This window comes from Eubalaena glacialis, chromosome X (assembly GCF_028564815.1).
Source record: "Eubalaena glacialis isolate mEubGla1 chromosome X, mEubGla1.1.hap2.+ XY, whole genome shotgun sequence".
Lineage (NCBI taxonomy): Eukaryota > Metazoa > Chordata > Mammalia > Artiodactyla > Balaenidae > Eubalaena > Eubalaena glacialis.
Window position 1 is genome coordinate 42,497,082 of NC_083736.1, and position 25,161 is coordinate 42,522,242.

Below are 25,161 nucleotides of genomic sequence, written 5' to 3' on the forward strand. Positions count from 1 at the left end.
ACAGTTCGGTCCTCAAACCTCCTCCTTATCCACATCCTCTTCCTAGGTGATTTCATCTTGTTTCATGGCTTTAACTACCATCTATATGCTGACAAATCTCAAATTTATTTCTCCGCTGGGCTACAGACTTGTATACCCAAATGCCTACTTGAAATCTCTACTTCTATGTCTGTTATAGTGTTTTATTCCTTGAGCCAGATGCAGGTTATGCATGCAGTCACTTTGTGAAAATTCAATGAGCACTTTGCTGTTAGAATGTGATATTTCAATTAAAATTATTTTTAAAGTAAAAAAAAATTGTAACAAATCCAAAATAAAACTCCTGATCTTGCCCCCCTCACCTGCTCCTTGCACCATCTTCCCTATCCTGGGGTTTGGCAATTCAGTATTTCTATCTGTTCTGGGCAGAAACATTGGAGTCATCCTTGATTTCTGATACCCCACGTCCAATCCATCAATTCTGCAATTCTGCTCTACCCAAAAACTATATCCAGATGATCCCTTCTCACCACTTCCCAGTACAAGCTACTATCAGCGCTTCACTCTTTGCCCATCAGCAGTCTATCCTCAACACTGCAGCCCTGTCATTCCTCAGCTCAACACCTTCCAGTGGCTTCACATCCCACCAGAGTAAAAACCCAAGTCCTTTCCATAGTCCAATTTTATCTTCTGCTTTCCCCCTCACTCACTCTACGTCTCTGTCCTCCCTGCCCTTCCTCAAACACGCCAAGCACAATCCTACCTTAGGGCCTTTCTTCCCTCTGCTTGGAATGCTCTTACCCAAAATATCTGCATGGCTCATTTCCTCCCTTCCTTAAGATTTTTACCCAATGTCACCTTCCCGCCAAGGCATTCCCCAATCACCCAATAAAAAATGGTAACTTATCTCTTTCTAGCACTGCCTAACTCTCTTACCTTGTTCTGTTTTCCTCTCAATGGTTATTCATTTATTCACTAGCACATAATCTCCATGAGACTGGAGACTGTCTATTTCATTCACTTCAGTCTATTTCATTCACTGTTCTATCCCTAGGCCTAGACCAGCACCTAATGCGTAGAGGGGCCCAACAAATAAATCAACTCAGAAGGCAGATTTAAATTAAGTACCAGAATAGATGTGTAATGAAACAGCCTTGAGAATATTGAAGAGGAAGGAATCTATTCCAGTATCTGTGGAGGGGTAGAAATCAATAATGCCTCACAAAGGAACTAGTATTTGAACATATTCATGAAACATGAGTAGGATTTCCATTCTCTGTGAAAGGATAAAAGGCATTCCACAATTCTGCTACAAGCAAAAACATAATAGTATTACTTGAAAATAAAAATCAAAAAATAAATTAAAAGAGTAAAAGGGACTGTCTCATTATTATAAACCAGGACTTTTCCCTACCAATTGTGGGACTAGTTGAAAATACAGGGCAAAACTTATGCTGGATTAAGCAATCTCATTGTTTAATATATCATTCTTAATAGAACCCATTTTAAAGTAAAGAATTCACTAACTTAACTGTCAAAATAGAAATGTGTTATAATGAGATCAGCAATGCCTCTTGAACTTCAGTTGATAAGCCGGCTCAATCTGGTTTCGGCTTATTCTAAGCCTATGCTTATAGGAAAGCAAGTTTTTAAACTACTGGCTTGAAGAGCAGTTTCTTATAACACTAGATTTACTCAAAAAAATTCAAGAACATTTATAAACATGTCTATTCTACTAAGATTTCTAAACCTAACACTATAAAAGCACACAAAAGTGACTTCAATTTTGTTTGTGCTTCATGTGATACAACATGTAAATAACAAATCTGAAAATGTAATATCAACATTTCTTTCCTGTACTACTATCTGTAAGAAAAAGAGTAAAATATACGACTGAATGACTCTGAAGTAGAATCCATCTGATAAATGTATCACTTCGAAATTTAACACTGTTTGGGCAGCCAAAGGGAGTAAAAACTAAGGTAAATTTGCTCAGAAGATAAAGCCCTGTATTCCTGGGGCTTCCCTGGTGGCGCAGTGGTTAAGAATCCACCTGTCAATGCAGGGGACACGGGTTCGAGCCCTGGTCCGGGAAGATCCCACATGCTGCAGAGCAACAAAGCTGGTGCACCACAACTACTGAGCCTGTGCTCTAGAGCCCACGAGCCACAACTACTGAAGCCCGCGCGCAGCAGCCAAGACCCAACACAGCCAAAAATAAATAAATTAAATAAATAAATTTAAAAAAGAAAAACAAACCCTGTATTCTGATTTTCTGGTCTTGGCTTCGGCACTTATTAGCTTGGGCAAGTCACTAGGCCTCATTTGATCTACACTATTTACAAAGTCAATCCCTGCTCTCATGTTCTATCTGTAGAAGGTAATGCATTTGGAATTAAATCAAGCAGGCATTACGGAAGCTTAAATGTTTTGAAATACTGGTACAGAAAATCATACATTTTCCCAAGGTAATCTGAGATTCAAGAGGAAGTTATTTTAGCTAGTACAGATTCTGATTTTGACGTGCCTATGGCCTTACACCATGGGTCATTTTTTCCCCTTCTAAATTCTTCCCACGGTGAACTGTGGAATGTTATCGTGCATCATTCAAGTTTTAAAATAACCAATTCACAAACCAGGTAAGTCAGTTGTGAATCTGAGAAGCCCTATAAGATCCAAATCAATTAAATGATACCAGTCTACCCTCAATGAAATCCAAGTAAAATTATGAGCTTTCTATTTTTCTCCTAGGAGAGGAAAGAAAGAAAGAAAAAAAAAAACCCACTTCATCTTATGCCCCTAACAAATTCCTTCCTAAGTGGTGTTGAATCATGGATGGGGGTATTATTCAGGTCGACACTTACTGCTTCTCTTTCTGTCTGCTCAGAGGACAGCACATGCAGCGGCCTGAAACCTGACCTCAGACACTGGTTTCTATGTGACCTCGTGAACCTTGCCTGGGACAGTTTGGTTATACACATTCATGAATCATGTGGCTATCACTTTCTCCTGTCACAGCTGATTAACCTCAGGGAATTGCCATGGGAACCCTCTTGCCCCATCAGACACTAACAAGATCGGATGTAGATACGTGTACCTGCCTGAATTGAGTTCCCTGGGAGATGCTTCTCTTTTCTCCCTTAGCATCTGTCTCTCCTCAGTTAGAGGAGGGCTTTGTGTGCCCCCATACACCCCAAGACTTGCACATCTATAATGAATTCCAAACCCAGGAGACTTACTTCCTAGTTTTCCTGATGTTTAGATTTGAACTGGGATCTCTGAAACCTAGAAGTTTCCTCATTATTATATTAGCTTAGGAATTCCAAATATTTTAACCAAGGTGTATGGCAGGGGTAACTTTAACACAGAGAAAAGGACTTTCCTGGATGCCAGTGAACCTAGGGTCATGCCAGTGGCTTCAACATGCTGAGGACTCATTCTGGAAATTCCAGGGATGCTTCTGGAGGGCTGCTGGTGCGAGAGAAGATCCTGAAGATCTACCGTTCACTGACAAATTGCTTGGGCCTGGAAATATTCAACAAACTTGCAGGCTTTTGTTGTTTGAGTTAAGAATATGCTTGGAAAAGTGCATCATTCAGCTCTGAAACAGAATGATGTGGGCTCTAAATAGCTCCCATGACAGTCTGTCTTAGAAAAGAATGCATTTCACAGACATATTCAGGGATTCCATTTTAAAGAGTTCTTATAAGCTGGTAAGAACCACACACATAAGATATTAGAAAGAAAGAAAGAAAAAAAGCATGGAAAAATCTCCTTTCAAAGGCACTCCTGAGAAACTCAATTTGAAGTTCTTAGGAAAAACAATCTGCCATCATTGCAACCAGAGATTTGCTGGAGAAGAGAAGGTCAGGCTTAGGGGGAACTTCAATTCACTTCAAGAACATAACACAAACATCAATATCAGTAGCACAGGTATTTGCTTAAGCTCACTGCATCAATTGGTGTAAACTTTAGTGAGAATTAAATGGCCACAACAAATACTCAATGGCAACTTTCTCAGCAAGTGGGACCAAACAGATCCTCGGGATCCAGCTACTGTTCTTACACTCAAGAAAACTCTGGAAGACCGCCAAACATAGAGCACACTGGTCAGGCTAGTTTGGAATTCACAGACATTCACTGCTACCTGGCTCGACAAGGCTTTTTGGAAACCAGAAAAACAAAATAGTCAGAAGGAGAGTTCTTTGTCTATAAACAAGTGTCCAACAACTGTAGGTTGATGAAGGACTGTGAACTTCTCTGTTTGCAGAGAAGATAGCAAACAAAATAATGTTTCTTCCCCCATGACACCAACTTTGAGGACAATATCTTGCACTCACTATTAAAATGCCAGGGAAGGGGGCTTCCTTGGTGGCGCAGTGGTTGAGAATCTGCCTGCCAATGCAGGGGACACGGGTTCGAGCCCTGGTCTGGGAAGATCCCACATGCCGTGGAGCAACTAGGCCCGTGAGCCACAACTACTGAGCCTGCGCGTCTGGAGCCTGTGCTCCGCAACAAGAGAGGCGGTGATAGTGAGAGGCCCACATACCGCGATGAAGAGTGGCCCCCGCTTGCCACAGCTAGAGGGAGCCCTCGCACAGAAACGAAGACCCAACACAGCCAAAAATAAATAAATAAATAATTTTTTTTAAAAACTAAAAAAAAAAAAAAATACCAGGGAAGAAAGAGTGATGGCAGTTCATGGGTAGGGATGAGGTTTGAGGTGAGAAACAGAAGATATGGGCCCAGATAGTAGAACAAGCAAACAAAAAAGCCTTACTTATTCCAGAAACTATTTTCACTTATGTCAAGTTTCTTAACTCCAGAGCTAGGCATGTGAGAATTCATTCAAAAGTAGAAATAACCTATCCCCCACCTGATCATAAATTCCAGGAAATGCCAGTCACTTTGATTATTATGGCCCATATGCCACAAATTCATTAAAACACAGACCTGTTTCTGCTACAGGAAGCACAGCTTTGTGGAATGAGCACCAGAGTGTGTCCTGGCTTGACTGTTCTCTTTTAAGTGATGCTACGCAATTTGCTTAGGTCTTTCTCTGTGTTGTAACTCTCCAACTGTAAGAAGGGGCGGGGGGAGAAAGAAAGAGAGAGAGAAAGAGAAAGAGAGAGAGAGAAGGAAGGAAAGAAATTCTCCATTTCTCCTGCTTATCATTCAGAGATGCTGTGAGAATTGACAAGTAGCATCCTTAGAACACTGAGAGGCTTCTGGAAGCCCGATATGGGGGCATCTCCCAGGGCTGCATGCCTGGAGCTAGGCCCATATCACCATAGGACTGCACAGAGCCTGGGATGTTGAGAGGTTCACACTACAAGCTTCTTCCTTCAGCAAGTCCCACTTGTAAATTACAGTTCATTGGTATTTTCTGATGTCCCTTGTGTAGGAAGTAAAATCTGACTGCTTGTTTTAAAAATAATTTCCTAAGGAAGATTTTTTTTTTAAATATCAAGGCATTTTAACTCGGGAAAGGAAGGGAAGGGAAACATCCCATTCAGTGATAAATAGATTGATTCATTTACTCATTCCACAAACATGTATGGAGCAGCTCCAAGGTGCCAGAAACTCTGCTAGACTCTGGGAAGGCAAAGCCAAATGAGGCAGAGCTCTGGCCTCAGGGAGTTTATGGTCTCATAGGAGAGGAAGACGAAGGAGCCTGTGATCTAGCACTGTGCTCAGGGTAAGACCAGGTGCTATGAGAGTCTATTGAGGCCACATCTAAATTGTACCGGGGTTTCCAGAACAGGGTGTGCTTTTAGCTGGACTGTAAAGACACATAGGAATTAGATTGAGAAAAAGGAAAGGGTATTCCGGGCAGAAAGAGTAGCACCTGCAAAAATAATGTGAACAGTGACTTCCCTGGTGGTCCAGTGGCTAAGACTCCGCACTCCCAATGCAGGGGGCCCGGGTTCGATACCTGGTCAGGGAACTAGATCCCACATGCTGCAACTAAAGATCACAAATGCTGCAACTAAGACCCAATGCAGCCAAATAAATAAATAAAAATTTTTTAAATAAATAAAATAGACATGAACCAGCTTTCCTACAATGTAGTGAAATATTAAATGAGATATATGTGAGGAGCACCTAAGGAAGAGTAGGCATTCAACAAATGGGTGAAACAAATGAGGTAGAGCCAGTGAAACAGCTAAAGAGCTAGGCAGGGCAGGCATAAGTGTCTCACTTCCTCTAGGAGGCCCTGATGTTTATGGCTGGTAGGCGGACAGGCAGGACGAAGGGTGTGATACACACAGGATGGCAACCTTGGCCATCCCAACCTCAGACCTCCAACTGTAGTTCTTGCCCCAGCACCATGTTCTTGCCCCCAGAATCACTGATTTTATAGGGTTCCTTGAGAAGCCAGGGACTGAATCATGTGTAGATTCATGACAGTCGAACTGTAGAAACTGTGCAGATCTTCTAGACAGGGTGAGCACCCTTAGCTAAAGAGATATAGCCCCCTCTGTATGCGGTGGTCCAAGAGCTTAGAGATTATGCTTTGGTGAGTTGTAGCAGTTACCTTCTAAAAACACTAATGAAAACCAAGCATTTATTGAGCTCTCACTAAATGCCAGGCACTATGATTGCCCTGAGGATATCCAATGACTAAAAAACAGTCCCTTGCTCTCAGTGACCACTGAAAAACTCATTAAAAAAAAAAAAGCAAGCTCCTGCCTAACCTCTAATTAACTCGTGCAGTTTCTGTTATTAGTATTTTAAGGATAGTCATTTCTCTTAGTCGGGCAGTCTGGAAAAGGCATTTAGATCAAAGAGAATCGATCTCTCCATTTACCACAGTTCCAGGAGAGAAAGCTAGAAAAGCCAAGTGTCTGCTGCCCCCATGTGGCCACAGTTCATCCTTTACTTTCCTTAATCACATGAAAGTACATCTCACACACCAACATCAGAAATGTGAAATTAAGAATTGTGGAGAATAAGGGTACAGTCTTGAGTAAGGGGCTTCTCTTTTTCTGTGTCCCTAAGAAAATCCAATGATAAAAATTGAAAAAACATTAAATCTCTCCAAGACAGCCTAAGAGATCCCAGTAGTAAATTCTGGTTTATCTTTCTGAATTGAAGGCCCTTGTTCTGGCATTCTAAATTCCATAAGTTTCTGCAATATCCAAACTGGCAAAACAGTTCATGTCCAGGAATTCAGTAAGCAAATTATGGAAGCTACTTCAACCAACGTCTTAGCTATATGCTGTGAGAGTTGTGAAGAATTTCAACCAAATTTCATATCTGTTATTTTCAGGTCTCCTTCAAATAATCTTTCCATCCTACACCCACTCCTTAAAAATCTGTCATGCAATAAGTTTAGCCAAGCAAATACATTTGTTTTTCTCTGTACAGAGGCCAACAACTACTGAAGCAAATTATTCTCCCATATTTATTTCAAGCCAATAATTCAGTATCTTCCACCCGAAGGATAAAACAGAGACAAAGATAGAAAGAGACAAAGAAAAAAAGAGACAAAGAGAAAGAATGAGTAGGAACTTATATATAAACTATTCAAAAGTAAGGACTGCACGTAGCCTTTCCATTTTGTCTTCTCCTACACTATTACAATGGGATATATATATGGAGAGAGAGAGACACAATAATGAGAGGAGAGTTCAGGAAACTATTATTTAAATCCACCTTTTCCAAGAAGAATTTTGAATTTTAACATCAGGCATGAAATATAATGGGAAAGAAAACCATAGCACGTTGAATATATTTCTATAAATGAAATTAGCTTAAAATATTACATTTACAGATCTGTCTGTCACCTCAGCTAAATGTCAGGCACCTTGCATCTCATGGGTAAGAACCATGCCTGCTTTGACTTTTAAAAAAACAGGTTTATTGATGAATAATTTATATGCCACAAAATTCACCCATTTTGAATATACAATTCAATGATTTTTAGTAAATTTATAGAATTGGGAAACCATCAATACAATCGACTTTAAGAACATTTCCATCACTCCAAAAAGATCCTGTATGATGTTTGCAATCCCCACTCCAACTCCTCACTCCAAGCAACCATTAAACTGCTTTCCATCCCTATAGATTTGCCTTTTCTGGACATTTCATATAAATGGAATCATACATGTTATTTTGCTTCTGGCTTCTTCCATGTTATTACATGTATATGTACCTCATTCCTTTTTCTTGTCCATTGAGTGGATATAACACATTTTGTATCCATATGTCAGTTGATGGACATTTGAATTCTTCCCACTTTTCAACTATTATGAATAATGTTACTATGAACATTGAAGGTCAAGATATAGTCTTTCTATGTTATGTTTTCATTTCTCTTCAGTAGATACCTAGAGAATTGCTGAATTTATGGTAACTTTAAGAAACAGCCAAACTGGTTTTTTCCAAAGTGGTTGTCACATTTTATTATATATTCTCACCAGCAATGTGTGAATGTTCCAATTTCTCCACATCCTTACCAACATTCTAATGGGTATGAAGTGGTATGTCATTGTGGTTTTTATTTGCATTTCCCTAAAGATTAATGAGTGTTGAGCATCCTTTCGTGTGTTTATTGGTCATTTGTATGTCTTCTTTGGTGAAATGTGTATTCAAAATTTTGCCCATTTTTAAATTTAGTTGTCTTTTTATTATTGAGTTATAAAAGTTCTTTTAACATTCTGGACACAGTCCTTTGCCAGAAATACAATTTGCAAATATTTTTTTCTGGTCTGTGGATTGTCTTTTCAATTTCTTAATAATGTCCTTTGAAACACAAAAGTTTTATAATTTTGATGCAGTCCAATTTGTTAATTTGTTCTTTTATGTATTTTGCGTTTGGTGTTATATATAAGACATTTTTGCCTAACCCAACAACACCAAGATTTTCTCCTGCATTTTCCTTTTAAAGTTTTACAGTTTTAGCACTTACATTTAGGTCTATGACCCATTTTAACTGAATTTTTGTGTCTGTTGTGAATTAAGGGTACAAATCTATCCTTTTACATATGGATATCCAATTATTCCAGCACCATCTGTTGAAAAGACTACCCTTTCTCCATTGAATTGTCTTGGCACTGTTTTCTTCTGAAGTATAGTTGATTTCAATATTATATTAGTTTCAGGTGTACAACATAGTGATTCAGTTTTTTTTATAGATTATACTTCATTTAATGTTATTACAAAATAATGGCTATATTTCCCTGTGCTGTTCAATATACCCTTGTTGCTTATTTATTCTATACATGGTAGTTTGCATCTCTTAATCCCATATCCCTATTTTACCCCTCCCCTCCTTACCTCTCCCCATTGGTAACCATTTGTTTGTTCTCTACATGTGTAAGTCTGTTTCTATTTTGTTATATACATTCATTTGTTTTATTTTTTATTTTTATTTTTATTTTACTTGTTTATTATGTTTTTTATTTTTGGCTGCGTTGGGTCTTCGTTGCTGTGCGCGGGCTTTCTCTAGTTGTGGAGAGAGGGGGTTACTCTTCGTTGTGGTGCACGAGCTTCTCATTGCTGTGGCTTCTCTTGTTGCAGAGCACAGGCTCTAGGTGCGCAGGCTTCAGTAGTTGTGGCACGCGGGCTCTAGAGCACAGGCTCAGTAGTTGTGGTGTATGGGCTTCATTGCTCCGCAGCATGTGGGATCTTCCCGGACCAGGGCTCGAACCCATTGGCAGGCGGATTCTTAACCACTGCGTCACCAGGGAAGTCCCTAGTTTTTAGATTCCACATATAAGTGATAACATAAAGTATTTGTATTTTTCCATCTGACTTATTTCACTAAGCATAATATCTTCTAGGTCCATCCACACTGATGCAAGTAGCAGAATTTTATTCATTTTTATGCCTGAGTAATATTCCATTGTATATATGTACCACATCTTCTTTAGCCATTCTTCAGTTGATGGACACTTGGATTGCTTCCATATCTTGGCTATTGTAAATAGTGCTGCTATGACTGTTAGGGTGCATGTATCTTTTTGAATTGGTGTTTTTGGTTTTTTTTTTCAGATATATACCCAGCAGTGGAATTGCTGGATCATATGGTAACTCTATATTTAGTTTTTTGAGGAACCTCCACACTCGTTTTCCATAGTGGCTGCAACAATTTACATTCCCACTATAGGTGTACAAGTGTTCCCTTTTCTCCTCATCCTCGCCAACATTTGTTATTTGTAGACAAATATTGAACCTCCCTGGAATAAATCCCACATGATCATGGTGTATGCTCCTTTTTATATATTGTCAAATTCAGTTTGCTAATATCTTTTTGAGGATTTTGCATCTAATTCATATTGGCCTGTAATTTTCTTTTTTTGTAGTGTCTTTATCTGTTTTTGGTATCAGGTAATAATGGCCTCATAGAATGAATTTGGGAGTATTCCATCCTCTTCAATTTTTTGGAATAGTTCAAGAAAGATAGGTATTAGCTCTTCTTTATATGTTTGGTAGAATTCCCCTGTGAAGCCATCCAGCCCTGGACTTCTGCTTGCTGGGAGTTTATTACAAATGCAATTTCATTATTAGAGATAAGTCTGTTCAGATTGTCTATTTCTTCTTGATTCAGCTTTGGAAGATTTTATGTTTCTAGAAATTTTTCCATGTTTTCTAGGTTGTCCAATTTATTAACATATACCCGTTCATAATTTCTCATTATTTTCTGTATCTCTATGATATTATTATTTCTCCTCTTTCATTTCTCAGTTTACTTGGGTCCTCTTTTTTTCTTGATGAGCCTGACTAAAGATTTATCAATTTTATTTATCTTTTCAAAAAAAACAGCTCTTGGTTTCATTGATCTTTTCTATTGTTTTTTGATCTCTATTTTATTTATTTCCTCTCTCATCTTTAGTGTTTCCTTCCTTCTGCTGACTTTGGGCTTTGTTTGTTCTTCTTTTTCTAATTCCTTTAGATGGTTGGTTGGAGTGTCTATTTGAGATTTTTGTTTCTTGAGGTAGGCTTATATCACTATAAACTTCCCTCTTAGAACTGCTTTTGCTGAATCCCATAGATTTTGGAAAATTGTGTTTCCATTTTCATTTGTCTCAAGGTATTTTCTGATTTCCTCTTTGACTTCCTCATTGACCCATTGGTTTTTTAGTAGCATGTTGTTTAGTCTCCACATGTTTGTGCTTTTCGCACTTTTCTTCCTGTAATTGATTTCTGATTTCACACTGTTGTAGTCAGAAAGAATGTTTGGTATGATTTCTAACCTCTTAAATTTGTTGAGACTTGTTTTGTGCCCCAGCATGTGATCTATCCTGGAGAACGTTCCATATGGACTTGAAAAGAATGTGTATTCTGCTGTTTTTGGATGGAATGTCCTGTAAATATCTATTAAGTCCAACTGGTCTAATGTGTCTTAAAAGACTACTGTTTCTTTATTGATTTTCTGTCTGGATGATATGTCTACTGATGTAAGTAGAGTGTTAAGTACCCTAGTATTATTGTGTTATTGTCAATTTCTTCATTTATGTCTGTTAATATTTGCTTTATGTATTTAGGTTTTCCTGTATTAGGTGCATATATGTTAATGAGTGTTAGATCTTCTTCTAATATTTATCCCTTTATCACTATATAATGTTCTTCTTTGTCTTTTGTTATAGACTTTGTTTTAAGGTCTATTTTGTCTGAGTATTGCTACACCTGCTTTCTTGTCATTTGCATTTGCATGAAATACCTTTTCCCATTCCCTCTCTTTCAGTCTCTGTGTGTCTTTAGCTCTGAAGTAAGTCTCTTGTAAGCAGCATATAGATGGGTCTTGTTTTTTTTTATCCAATCAGCCACCCTATGTCTTTTGATTGGGGCATTTAGTCCATTGACATTTAAAGTGATTATTGATAGGTATGTTCTTATTGCCATTTTGTTACTTGTTTTCTTGTTGTTTTTGTAGTTCTTCTCTGTTCTTTTCTAAGTCTTTTAGTTTATTCATTTGTGGTTTGATGATTTCCTTTAGTGGTATGCTTGAGTTCCTTTCTCTTTAGTTTTTATCTATCTACTGTAGGTTTTTGATTTGTGGTTACCATGGGGTTCATATATGTTGACTTGTAACTATATCTACTGGTTTTACACTGGTAGTCATTTAAATTCAAATACATCCTAAAAGATCTGCATTTTTTCCTCTCCTCTGATACATTTTGTGTTTTGATGTCCTATATTACATCTTCATGTTCATCCCCTTACTCATTATTGTAGTTATATTTGTTTTACAATTTTTGTCTTTTAATATTTGTACTAGCTTATTTAACTGGTTGATCCTCAGCCTTTAACATATATTTGTCTTTACTAGTGCGATATTTCTTTTCCTATAGATACTTCTTGTTATAGCCTTTTCTTTTCCACTTAGAGAAGACCCTTTACCATTTCTTTTAGGGTCAGTTTAGTGTTGATGAATTCTTTTAGTTTTTGCTTGTCTGAGAAGTTCTTTATCTCTCCTTCAATTTTAAATGATAATCTTGCTGGGTAGAGTATCTTAGGTTGCAGGTTTTTCCCTTCAGCACTTTGAATATATTATGCGACTCACTTCTAGCCTGCAAGGTTTCTGCAGAAAAATCAGGCAATTGCCTTACAGGGGTTCCCTTGTATATTACTCTTTGTTTTTCTCTTGCTGCCTTTAGAATTCTCTATCTTTAGCTTTTGCCATTTTAATTATGTCTTGGTGTAGGTCTGTTTGGGTTCATCTTGTTTGGGACTCTCTGCTTCCTATACCTGTATATCTGTTTCCTTCTTTTTTGGAAAGTTTTCAGCCATAATTTCATCAAGCACATTTTTTACCTCCTTCTCTTCTCTTCTCCTTCTGGGACCCCTATAATGCGAATGTTGGTATGCTTAATATTGTCCAAAGATCCCTTTCTAATTTTTTTATTTGCTTTTCTTTTTGCTGTTCTGATTGGGTGATTTCTATTATCCTATCTTTCAGATCACTTATGTGTTCTTCTGTATAACCTAGTCTGCTGTTAGTTCCTTCTAGTGTGTTTTTCATTTCAGTTATTGAATTCTTCAGTTCTGACTGGATCATTTTAATATTTTCTATTTCCTTGTTAAAATTTTCATTGTGTTCATCTATTCTTTTCCCTAATTCAGTTAACATTATTACTACTAATGTTTTGAATTCTTGTTCTGGTAAACTGTTTATTTCTGTTTCATTAGTTGCTTTTTTCAGGGGTTTTCTCTTGCTCTTTCAATTGAAACAAATTCCTCTGTCTTCTCATTTTGCTTAACTTTCTCTGTCTCTATGAAATTAGGTGAAACAGTTACCTATTGCGGTCTTGAAGGGGTGTCCTTGTGTGGGAGCAACACTATACTGCCTGCATGTGCCCCATGGCTTTGAAGGAGGAACTGGATCTGACATGAACACAAGTCACATCTTTCCCCAGGGTGTGCAGGCAGCTATCACCTTGACAGGAGGTAGGGCTGGAGATTGAGGGGCTAGGGCCTGAGCCAGGTGTGAGCTGAGGGTTCTCCTCTGCTCAGTGGCCATCCCTGCCCTTTCTGGGTTGGGACTGGATCTCAAGTTGCTGGAGTAGAAGCCCTGAGGGTCAAGTCCCAGCTGGCTCCATTCCCTTTAAGTGTGTGCTCCTCCTGACCCAGCATTGCTCCCCTCTTGTTCCACATGTAGATGTATTTTTGATGTGTTCATAGGGGGAGTTGAGTTCCACCTCCTTCTCCACCATCTTGGTCTCCTCTTCTCTCTTGGCATTTTTGGGTTTGGCATTTCAATTGTCAAAAATCAACTGACCATAAATATAAGGGTTTATTTCTGGAGTCTTGATTCTGTACCACTGTCTGTCCTTGTGACAATACCACACTGTCTTGATTACTGTAGCTTTTTAGTAATTTTTTGAAATGAAGAAGTGAAAGTCCTTCAACTTTGTTCTTCTTTCTCAAAAATCCTTTTGCTATTCTGGGCCATTTTAGGATCAACTTGTATATTTCTGGGGGGCAGGGGGAAGCCAGTTAGGATTTTTGTAAGGATTGAGTTGAATCTATAGATCTAGCTAACAGAATTTGGTTTTCTAATCTATGAACATGGACTGTCTCTCCATTTACTTAGATCTTCTTTAATTCCTCAGCAATATTTTGTATTTTCGGTGTACAAGTCTTGCATTTCTTTTGTTACATTGATTCCTAAGTATTTTATTGTCTTTGATGCTACTGTGGATGGAATCCTTCCCTTAAATTTCATTTGCAGATGGTTCATTGCTAGTATATAAAAATACAATTGATTTTTGTGTATCAATCATGTATCCCACAACCTTGTTCACCTTGTTTATTAGATCTAGTAATTGTTTTTTGTAGATTCCCATAGGATTTTCTTACATACAGGGTCCTATAATCTGCAAAGAAAGATAGTTTTACTTCTTTCTTTCCAATCTTGATGCCTTTAATTTTTCCTCTTGTTGCATTGGCTAGAACATACAGTTCAATGTTGAATAAAAGTGGCAAGAGTAAACATCCTTGCCTTTTTCCCAATTTAGGGAAAGCATTCAGTCTTTCATTATTACATAGGATTTTAGCTGTAGGTTTTTCATAGATGCCATTTATCTAATTGAGAAGTCCCTGCTTATTACTAGTTTGCTGACAGGTTTTGGTTTGTATTTTTATCTTGAATGTTAGATTTTATTAAACGTTTTTTCTGTATCTAATGAGATGATTCATGCATTTTTTATCCATTACTCGCTAATACAATTTGTTATATAAATTGATTTTGAGATGATAAAGTCAATCTTGCATTCTTGAAATAAATTCCACTTGGTCATGGTGTATAATCTTTTTAATATGCTGTTGGATTTGGTTTGCTAATATTTTGTTGAGGATTACTGTATCTATGTTCATGAAGGTTATCAGTCAGTATTTTTTACTTTTTTCTTGTGCTATCCTTATCAGGTTTGGGTATCAGGGTAATATTGGTCTCATAGAATGAATTGGGAAGTGTTCCCTTCTCTGTTTTCTAGAAAAGTTTGTGAGACTCAATGTTAATTCTTCTTTACATATTACATAGAATTCACCAGTGAAACAATCTGAGCCTGAACTTTTCTTTGTGGGCAAAATTTTAATTACTAAATTCACTGCATTTACTTATTACAGGTCTATTCAGATTCTCTATTTCTATCAGTTTTATCTATACTCTATCAGTTTTGGTGATTTATATATTTCTAATAATTGGTCCATATTATCTACATTTTTTAATTTGTTCACATAAAGTTGTTCATAGTATTCCCCAACCGTTCTTTTCATCAATAGTGAAAGATCAATAATGATGATGCCTCTTTCATGCCAGATTGTGGTAATTTGTGCCTCTTTTTTTCTTAGTCAGTCTAACTAAGAGCTTTTCAAATGCGTGGATTTTTTTCTAAAAACCAACTTTGGGTTTCATTGATTTTCTCAAAAGTTTTGTTTTTGTTATTGTTTTCTATTTAATTGATTTCTCCTCTAATCTTTATTATGTTCTTCCTTCTGTTTGCTTCAATTTGTTCTACTTTTTCTAATTTCTTAAGACATAAGCTTAGGTTATTGATTTGGTATCTTCTCTATCTTTTCTAATATAGGTGTTTAAAGCTATAAAATATCCCTCTAAGCACTGACTTAGCTGCACCCCATAAAATTTGATATGTTATATTTTCATTTTCTTTCACTTCAACATATTTTTAAATTCCTTTTCTGAGTTTTTTCTTTCACTCAAGAGTTATTTAGAAGTTTGTTACTTAGTTTCCAAGTATTTGGAAATTTCCCAAATTTCATTCTTTGTGGTTTCTAATTCATTTCTGTTGTGGCCAGGGAATATGCTTTGCATGATTTCAAACCTTCTAAATTTACTGAGACTTTTTATGGACTAATATGGTCTATCCTAGAGAATGTTCCATTTGCATTTGAAAATAATATGTATTCTGCTTTGGTTGGATGGAATGTTTTATAGATGTCAGTCAGTTCAAGTTTGTTAATAATATTGTTCAAGTCATTTATATCCTTGCTGATTTTCTATCTAGATTTTTATTTATTATTTAGAGTAGGGTGTTGACATCTCCTACTATGATTGTTAAGTGTCTATTTCTCCTTTCAGTTCTATCAGCTTTTGCTTAGTGCATTTTGGGGCTCTATTGTCACGTGCATATAGGTTCATAATTGTTATGATTCCTGGTCAATTTACACTTTTATCATCATGAAATATCCTCCTTTAACTCTGATAATACTTTTTTGTCTTAAAGTCTATTTTGTCAGATATTAGCATGGCCACTTCAACACTTTCTTAGTTGCTGTTTGCATTATATATCTTTTTTCATCCTTTTACTTTTAAATGTACCTGTGTCCTCCAAAATAAAGTGTGTCTCTTACAGACAGCATAAACTTGGATCTTGTTTTCTGTCCTAACAATGTCTGGTTTTTGACTGGAATGCTTAATCTACTCACATTTAATGTAATTATTTATATGGTGAATTTACATCTCCCATTTTGTTATTTTTTATATGTCCCATGTCTTTTTTGTTTCACTGTTCCTCCTTTACTTTCTTCTTTGCTGTTATACATTTTTCTATATTATACCATGTAAATTCCTTTGCTGAATTGTTTCACTATTTTTTTTAAGTTATGGTCTTAGTTGTTGCTCTAGGGATTACTATATATATTTTAACTTGTCACTATCTACTTCATATTAATACTAACTTACCTTTGGCAAAATATAGAAAAATTACACTTTTTCTAAGAAATTGCATTTCTTTCTCCCCCTTCTTGTGCTATTATTGTCATATATTATATCTTTATATAATAAAGATATAATAGAAATATAGGCAAAATATAGAAAATTTACACTTTTTCTAAGAAATTGCATTTCTTTCTCCCCCTTCTTGTGCTATTATTTTCATATATTATATCTTTATATGTTACAAGCTGAACAAAAGAGGCTTATAATTATTATTTTATGAAACCTTATATCTTTTAAATTTGTTAAGAAAATGTTTTAAATATATATAGCATTTTATATTTACCTACATATTTATCTTTTTCTGGAACATTTTATTTCTTTAGGTGAATCAGAGTTACCACCTAGTGTCATTTCCTGTCAGCCTGAAGGACTATATGTATTATTTCTAGAAAAACACATCTGTCTATAAAAAATAAGGTTATTGGAGAGACCTTCAAGATGGCAGAGGAGTAAGACGTGGAGATCACCTTCCTCCCCACAAATACATCAGAAATACATCTACATGTGGAACAACTCCTACAGAACACCTACTGAACGCTGGCAGAAGACCTCAGACTTCCCAAAAGGCAAGAAACTCCCCACGTACCTGGGTAGGGCAAAAGAAAAAAGAAAAAACAGAGACAAAAGAATAGGGATGGAACCCGCACCACTGGGAGGGAGCTGTGAAGGAGGAAAAGTTTCCACACACTAGGAAGCCCCTTCACTGGTGGAGATGGGGTGTGGCGGAGGGGAAGCTTCGGAGCCACGGAGGAGAGCGCAGCAACAGGGGTGCAGAGCGCAAAGCAGACAGATTCCCGCACAGAGGATCAGTGCCGACCAGCACTCACCAGCCTGAGAGGCTTGTCTGCTCACCCGCCGGCTGGAACAGGTCGGGGCTGGGAGCTGAGGCTCCGGCTTCTTCGGCGGTCAGATCCCAGGGAGAGGACTGGGGTTGGCTGCATGAACACAGCCTGAAGGGGCGAGTGTGCCACAGCCAGCTGGGAGGGAGTCCGGGAAAATGTCTGAAACTGCCTAAGAGGCAAGAGACCATTGTTTCAGGGTGTGTGAGGAGAGGGGATTCAGAGCACCACATAAACAATCTCCAGAGACGGGCGTGAGCTGTGGCTATCAGTGCGGACACCAGAGATGGTCATGAAATGCTAAGACTGCTGCTGCAGCCACCAAGAAGCCTGTGTGCAAGCACAGGTCACTATCCACACCTTCCCTCCCAGGAGCCTGTGCAACCCACCACGGCCAGGGTCCCGTGATCCAGGGACAACTTCCCCGGGAGAACACACAGAGCACCTGTTGCAATGTCATGATGGCCTCTGCTGCCGCAGGCTCGCCGCACATTCCATGCCCCTCCCTTCCCCGGCCTGAGTGAGCCAGAGTCCCCTAATCAGCTGCTACTTTAACCCCGTTCTGTCTGAGCGAAGAACAGACGCCCCCAGGTGACCTACATGCAGAGGCGGGGCCAAATCCAAAGCTGAACCCCAGGAACTGTGCAAAAAAAGAAGAGAAAGGGAAATCTCTCCCAGCAGCCTCAGGAGCAGTGAATTAAATCTCCACAATCAACTTGATGTACCCTGCATCTCTGGAATATCTGAATAGATAATGAATCATCCCAAAATTGAGGCGGTGGATTTTGGGAGAAACGATATATATATATTTTTCCTTTTTCTCTTTTCGTGAGTGCGTATGTGTATGCTTCTTTGTGTGATTTTGTCTGTATAGCTTTGCTTTTACCATTTGTCCTAGGGTTCTGCCTGTCCGTTTTTTGTTGTTGTTGTTGTTGTTGTTGTTTTTTAGTACAGTTTTTAGCGCTTATCATTGGTGGATTTGCTTTTTAGTTTGGATGCTCTCTTCTTTCTTTCTCTCTTTTTTTTTCTTTTTTTATTACTTTTTAATTTTTTTCATTTTTAAAAATTATTTTTTATTTTTAAATTTAATAACTTTATTTTATTTTATTTTTTTCTTTCTTCCTTTCTTTTTTTCTCCTTTTTCTTCTGAGCTGTGTGGCTGACAAAGTCTTGGTGCTCTGACCGGGTGTCAGGCCTGTGCCTCTGAGGTGGGATAGCCGAGTTCAGGACATTGGTCCACCAGAGACCTCCCGGCTCCACGTAATGTCAAACGGCGAAAGCTCTCCCAGAGATCTCCATCTCAACGCTAAGACTGAGCTCCACTCAACGGCCAGCAAGCTACAGTGCTGGACACCCTATGCTAAAAAAGTAGCAAGACAGGAACACAACCCCATCCATTAGCAGAGAGGCTGCCTAAAATCATAATAAGGTCACAGACACCCCAAAACACACCACTGGACGTGGTCCTGCCCACCAGAAAGAGAAGATCCAGCCTCATCCACCAGAACACAGGCACTAGTTCCCTCCACCAGGAAGCCTACACAGCCCACTGAACCAACCTTAGCCACTGGGGGCAGACACCAAAAACAACGGGAACTACGAATCTGCAGCCTGCGAAAAGGAGACCCAAAACACAGTAAGTTAAGCAAAATGAGAAGAGAGAGAAATATGCAGCAGTTGAAGGAGCAAGGTAACAACCCACCAGACCTAACAAATGAAGAGGAAATAGGCAGTCTACCTGAAAAAGAATTCAGAGTAATGATAGTAAAGGTGATCCAAAATCTTGGAAATAGAATGGAGAAAATACAAGAAACGTTTAACAAGGACCTAGAAGAACTAAAGAACAAACAAACAATGATGAACAACACAATAAATGAAATTAAAAATTCTCTAGAAGGAATCGATAGCAGAATAACTGAGGCAGAAGAACGGATAAGTGACCTGGAAGATAAAATAGTGGAAACAGCTACTGCAGAGCAGAATAAAGAAAACAGAATGAAAAGAATTGAGGACAGTCTCAGAGACCTCTGGGACAAAATTAAACGCACCAACATTTGAATTATAGGGGTCACAGAACAAGAAGAGAAAAATAAAGAGACTGAGAAAATATTTGAAGACATTATAGTTGAAAACTTCCCTAATACGGAAAAGGAAATAGTTAATTAAGTCCAGGAAGCGCAGAGAGTCCCATACAGGATAAATCCAAGGAGAAACACGCCAAGACACATATTAATCAAACTATCAAAAATTAAATACAAAGAGAAAATATTAAAAGCAGCAAGGGGAAAACAACAAATAACATACAAGGGAAACCCCATAAGGTTAACAGCTGATCTTTCAGTAGAAACTCTGCAAGCCAGAACGGCGTGTCAGGACACATTTAAAGTGATGAAAGGGAAAAACCTACAACCAAGATTACTCTATGCATCAAGGATCTCATTCAGACGGGATGGAGAAATTAAAACCTTTACAGACAAGCAAAAGCTAAGAGAAGTCAGCACCACCAAACCAGTTTTACAACAAATGCTAAAGGAACTTCTCTAGGCAGGAAACACAAGAGAAGGAAAAGACCTACAATAACAAACCCAAAACAATTAATAAAATGGTAATAGGAACATACATATCGATAATTACCTTAAATGTAAATGGATTAAATGCTCCAACCAAAAGACATAGAGTGGCTGAATGGATACAAAAACAAGACCCGTATATATGCTGTCTACAAGAGACCCACTTCAGACCTAGGGACACATACAGACTGAAAGTGAGGGGACGGAAAAAGATATTCCATGCAAATGGAAATCAAAAGAAAGCTGGAGTAGCAATTCTCATATCAGACAAAATAGACTTTAAAATAAAGATTAGTACAAGAGACGAAGAAGGACACTACATGATGATCAAGGGATCAATCCAAGAAAAAGATATAACAATTGTAAATATTTATGCACCCAATATAGGAGCACCTCAACACATAAGGCAAATGCTAACAGCCATAAAAGGGGAAAACAACAGTAACACAATCATAGTAGGGGAATTTAACACCCCACTTTCACCAATGGACAGATCATCCAAAATGAAAATAAATAAGGAAACACAAGCTTTAAATGATACATTAAACAAGATGGACTTAATTGATATTTATAGGACATTCCATCCAAAAACAACAGAATACACTTTCATGTCAAGTGCTCATGGAACATTCGCCAGGAAGGATCATATCTTGGGTCACAAATCAAGCCTTGGTAATTTAAGAAAATTGAAATCGTATCAAGTATCTTTTCCGACCACAATGCTATGAGACTAGATATCAATTACTGGAAAAAATTTGTAAAAAATACAAACACATGGAGGATAAACAATACACTATTTAATAACCATGAGATCACTGAAGAAATCAAAGAGGAAATCAAAAAATACCTAGAAACACATAACAATGAAAACACGATGACCCAAAACCTATGGGATGCAGCAAAAGCAGTTCTAAGAGGGAAGTTTATAGCAATACAATCCTACCTCAAGAAACAAGAAACATCTCAAATAAACAACCTAACCTTACACCTAAAGCAATTAGAGAAAGAAGAACAAAAAAAAACCCCAAAGTTAGCAGAAGGAAAGAAATCATAAAGATCAAATCAGAAATAAGTGAAAAAGAAATGAAGGCAACAATAGCAAACGTCAATAAAACTAAAATCTGGTTCTTTGAGAAGATAAACAAGATTGAGAAACCATTAGCCAGACTCATTAAGAAAAAAAGGGAGAAGACTCAAATCAATAGAATTAGAAATGAAAAAGGAGAGCAACTGACACTGCAGAAATACAAAGGATCATGAGAGATTACTACAAGCAACTATATGCCAATAAAATGGACAACCTGGAAGAAATGGACAATTTCTTAGAAAAGCACAACCTTCCGAGACTGAACCAGGAAGAAATAGAAAATATAAACGGACCAATCACAAGCACTGAAATCGAGACTGTGATTAAAAATCTTCCAACAAGCAAAAGCCCAGGACCAGATGGCTCTCGGGAAAATTCTATCAAACATTTAGAGAAGAGCTAACACCTATCCTTCTCAAACTCTTCCAAAATATAGCAGAGTAAGGAACACTCCCAAACTCATTCTACGAGGTCATCATCACGCTGACACCAAAATCAAACAAAGATGTCACAAAGAAAGAAAACTACAGGCCAATATCACTGATGAACATAGATGCAAAAATCCTCAACAAAATACTAGCAAACAGAATCCAACAGCACATTAAAAGGATCATACACCATGATCAAGTATGGTTTATCCCAGGAATGCAAGGATTCTTCAATATACGCAAGTCAATCAATGTGATACACCATATTAACAAAGTGAAGGAGAAAAACCATATGATCATCTCAATAGATGCAGGAAAAGCTTTCGACAAAATTCAGCACCCATTTATGATAAAAACCCTCCAGAAAGTAGGCATAGAGGGAACTTATCTCAACATAATAAAGGTCATATATGACAAACTCACAGCCAACATCGTTCTCAATGGTGAAAAACTGAAACCATTTCCTCTAAGATCAGCAACTAGACAAGGTTGCCCACTCTCACCACTATTATTCAACATAATTTTGGAAGTTTTAGACACAGCAATCAGAGAAAAAATACAAATAAAAGGAATCCAAATCAGAAAAGAAGAAGTAAAGCTGTCACTGTTTGCAGATGACATGATACTCTACGTACAGAATCCTAAAGACACTACCAGAAAACTACAAGAGTTAATCAATGAATTTGGTAAAGTAGCAGGATACAAAATTAATGCACAGAAATCTTTTGCATTCCTATACACTAATGATGAAAAATCTGAAAGACAAATTAAGGAAACACTCCCATTTACCACTGCAACAAAAAGAATAAAATACCTAGGGATAAACCTACCTAAGGAGACAAAAGACCTGCATGCAGAAAACTATAAGACACTGATGAAAGAAATTAAAGATGATACAAACAGATGGAGAGATAAATCATGTTCTTGGATTGGAAGAATAAACATTGTAAAAATGACTATACTACCCAAAGCAAACTACAGATTCACTGCAATCCTAATCAAACTACCAAAGGCATTTTTCACAGAACTAGAACAAAAAATTTCACACTTTTTATCGAAACACAGAAGACCCACAATAGCCAAAGCAATCTTGAGAAAGAAAAACGGAGCTGGAGGAATCAGGCTCCCTGACTTCAGACTATACTACAAAGCTACAGTAATCAAGACAGTATGATACTGGCACAAAAACAGAAATATAGATCAATGGAACAGGATAGAAAGCCCAGAGATAAACCCACACACATATGCTCACCTTAGTTTTGATAAAGGAGGCAAGAATATACAATGGAGAAAAGACAGCCTCTTCAATAAGTGCTGCTGGGAAAACTGGACAGCTACTTGTAAAAGAATGAAATTAGAACACTCCCTAACACCACACACAAAAATAAACTCAAAATGGCTTAAAGACCTAAACGTAAGGCCAGACACTATCAAACTCTTAGAGGAAAACGTAGGCAGAACACTCTATGACATAAATCACAGCAAGATCCTTTTTTACCCACCTCCTAGAGAAATGGAAATAAACAAATGTGACCTAATGAAACTTAAAAGCTTTTGCACAGCAAAGGAAACCATAAAGAAGATGAAAAGATAACCCTCAGAATGGGAGAAAATATTTGCAAATGAAGCAACTGACAAAGGATTAATCTCCAAAATTTACAAGCAGCTCATGCAGCTCAATATCAAAAAAACAAACAACCCAATCCAAAAATGGGCAGAAGACCTAAATAGACATTTCTCCAAAGAAAACATACAGATTGCCAACAAACACATGAAAGGATGCTCAACATCACTAATCATTAGAGAAATGCAAATCAAAACTACAGTGAGATATCACCTCACAGCAGTCAGAATGGCCATCACCAAAACACCTACAAACAATAAATGCTGGAGAGGGTGTGGAGAAAAGGGAACCCTCTTGCACTGTTGGTGGGAATGTAAATTGATACAGCCACTATGGAGAACAGTATGGAGGTTCTTTAAAAAACTAAAAATAGAACTACCATATGACCCAGCAATCCCACTACTGGGCATATACCCTGAGAAAACCATAATTCAAAAAGAGTCATGTACCACAATGTTCACTGCAGCTCTATTTACAATAGCCAGGACATGGAAGCAACCTAAGTGTCCATCGACAGATGAATGGATAAAGAAGATGTAGCACATATATACAGTGGAATATTACTCAGCCATAAAAAGAAACGAAATTGAGTTATTTGTAGTGAGGTGGATGGACGTAGAGTCTGTCATACAGAGTGAAGTAAGTCAGAAAGAGAAGAACAAATACCATATGCTAACACATATGTATGGAATCTGAGAAAAAGAAATGGTTATGAAGAACCTAAGGGCAGGACAGGAATAAAGACGCAGATGTAGAGAATGGACTTGAGGACATGGGGAGGGGCAAGGGTAAGCTGGGACAAAGTGAGAGAGTGGCATGGACTTATATATCCTACCAAATGTAAAATAGATAGCTAGTGGGAAGCAGCTGCATAGCACAAGGAGATCAGCTCAGTGCTCTGTGACCACCTAGAGGGGTGGGACAGGGAGGGTGGGAGGGAGACGCAACAGGGAGGACATATGGGGATATATGTACATGTATAGCTGATTCACTTTGTTATAAAGCAGAAACTAACACACCATTGTAAAGCAATTATACTCCAATAAAGATGTTAAAAAATATTAAATTAAATTAAATTAAATTTTTAAAAAAATTAAAAATAAGGTTATTTTGGCTTTACAAAATACTAGGTAACCCATCCTAGAGGCAGGTACAAAGATAAAATGGGAAGAGTACAAATATTTTATTTATATCCATTAATTTCTGGAAGATTCATGCTTTTATGTGGTGTCTAGACATACTCTGGAAAATTTAACTGTAAGGTGGCCAAGTTCTTGGGTTATCAGTCCATCATTTTCCTTCAACCTTTGTGAGAGTAGGTTGGATATTCCTTTTTTAAAAGTATTTTTTGAAAGGAAATCTTGCTTTAGAGAGTACTTTGCTGCTTTCTTTTGGATCTCACCACCATCACCTCAAGTTAAGAAGGGGAGCCCCAAGATAACTCAGAATAATGGAGGTTGCCTTTCGGATGGGGAGGCTGACTTCTTCCCCAGCTACTGAGCTGCAGAAATTCACAGACCAATCCTGTCTCTTGGGTGCAACTTGAGAGAGTTGTTGGTAAAGCTTGTCCTCAGGACTTTGGAGTGTTGGTGAAGATAATGACTGATGACTACTCCCACCTAGATGAACTTGTAGAGCAGAGGTTGGTATAGCAGCCTGAAATGGCAAGATGAAGAAAGAGCAGCAGTGAAGACAGTTTGCATGTCCAGAGTTTGGTGGAGTGAGAGTGTTTGGGTTTTCCCAGGGGCCAAGTGGATGCCACAGAAGGCATCCAGCTGGAAGAGTCTTAAAGGGTCTTGACCCAAGTGGACAGTCTGTCAGGTGAGGACACTAGGGGTAGGGGTAACCCCTGTGGTAGAAACTGAGGCAGTAAGTAACTGAGCTGAGGAGTAAACACTGAGGAATTCAGTGCTCTTGGGCTCATGGACCATCAGAATGACCCTA

General features: G+C 37.9%; 1 protein-coding gene across 1 annotated transcript in view; it reads right to left on the minus strand.

Moving 5' to 3' along the window:
- The window catches only part of LOC133081771 (uncharacterized), a 136,268-nt gene that overhangs the window by 93,915 nt on the left and 17,192 nt on the right, over positions 1 to 25,161 (minus strand). Inside the window, exon 4 of the mRNA XM_061178135.1 lies at positions 17,497 to 17,680. Coding sequence (XP_061034118.1) covers positions 17,497 to 17,680 — 184 coding nt within the window. The remainder of the gene's footprint in view (positions 1 to 17,496; positions 17,681 to 25,161) is intronic.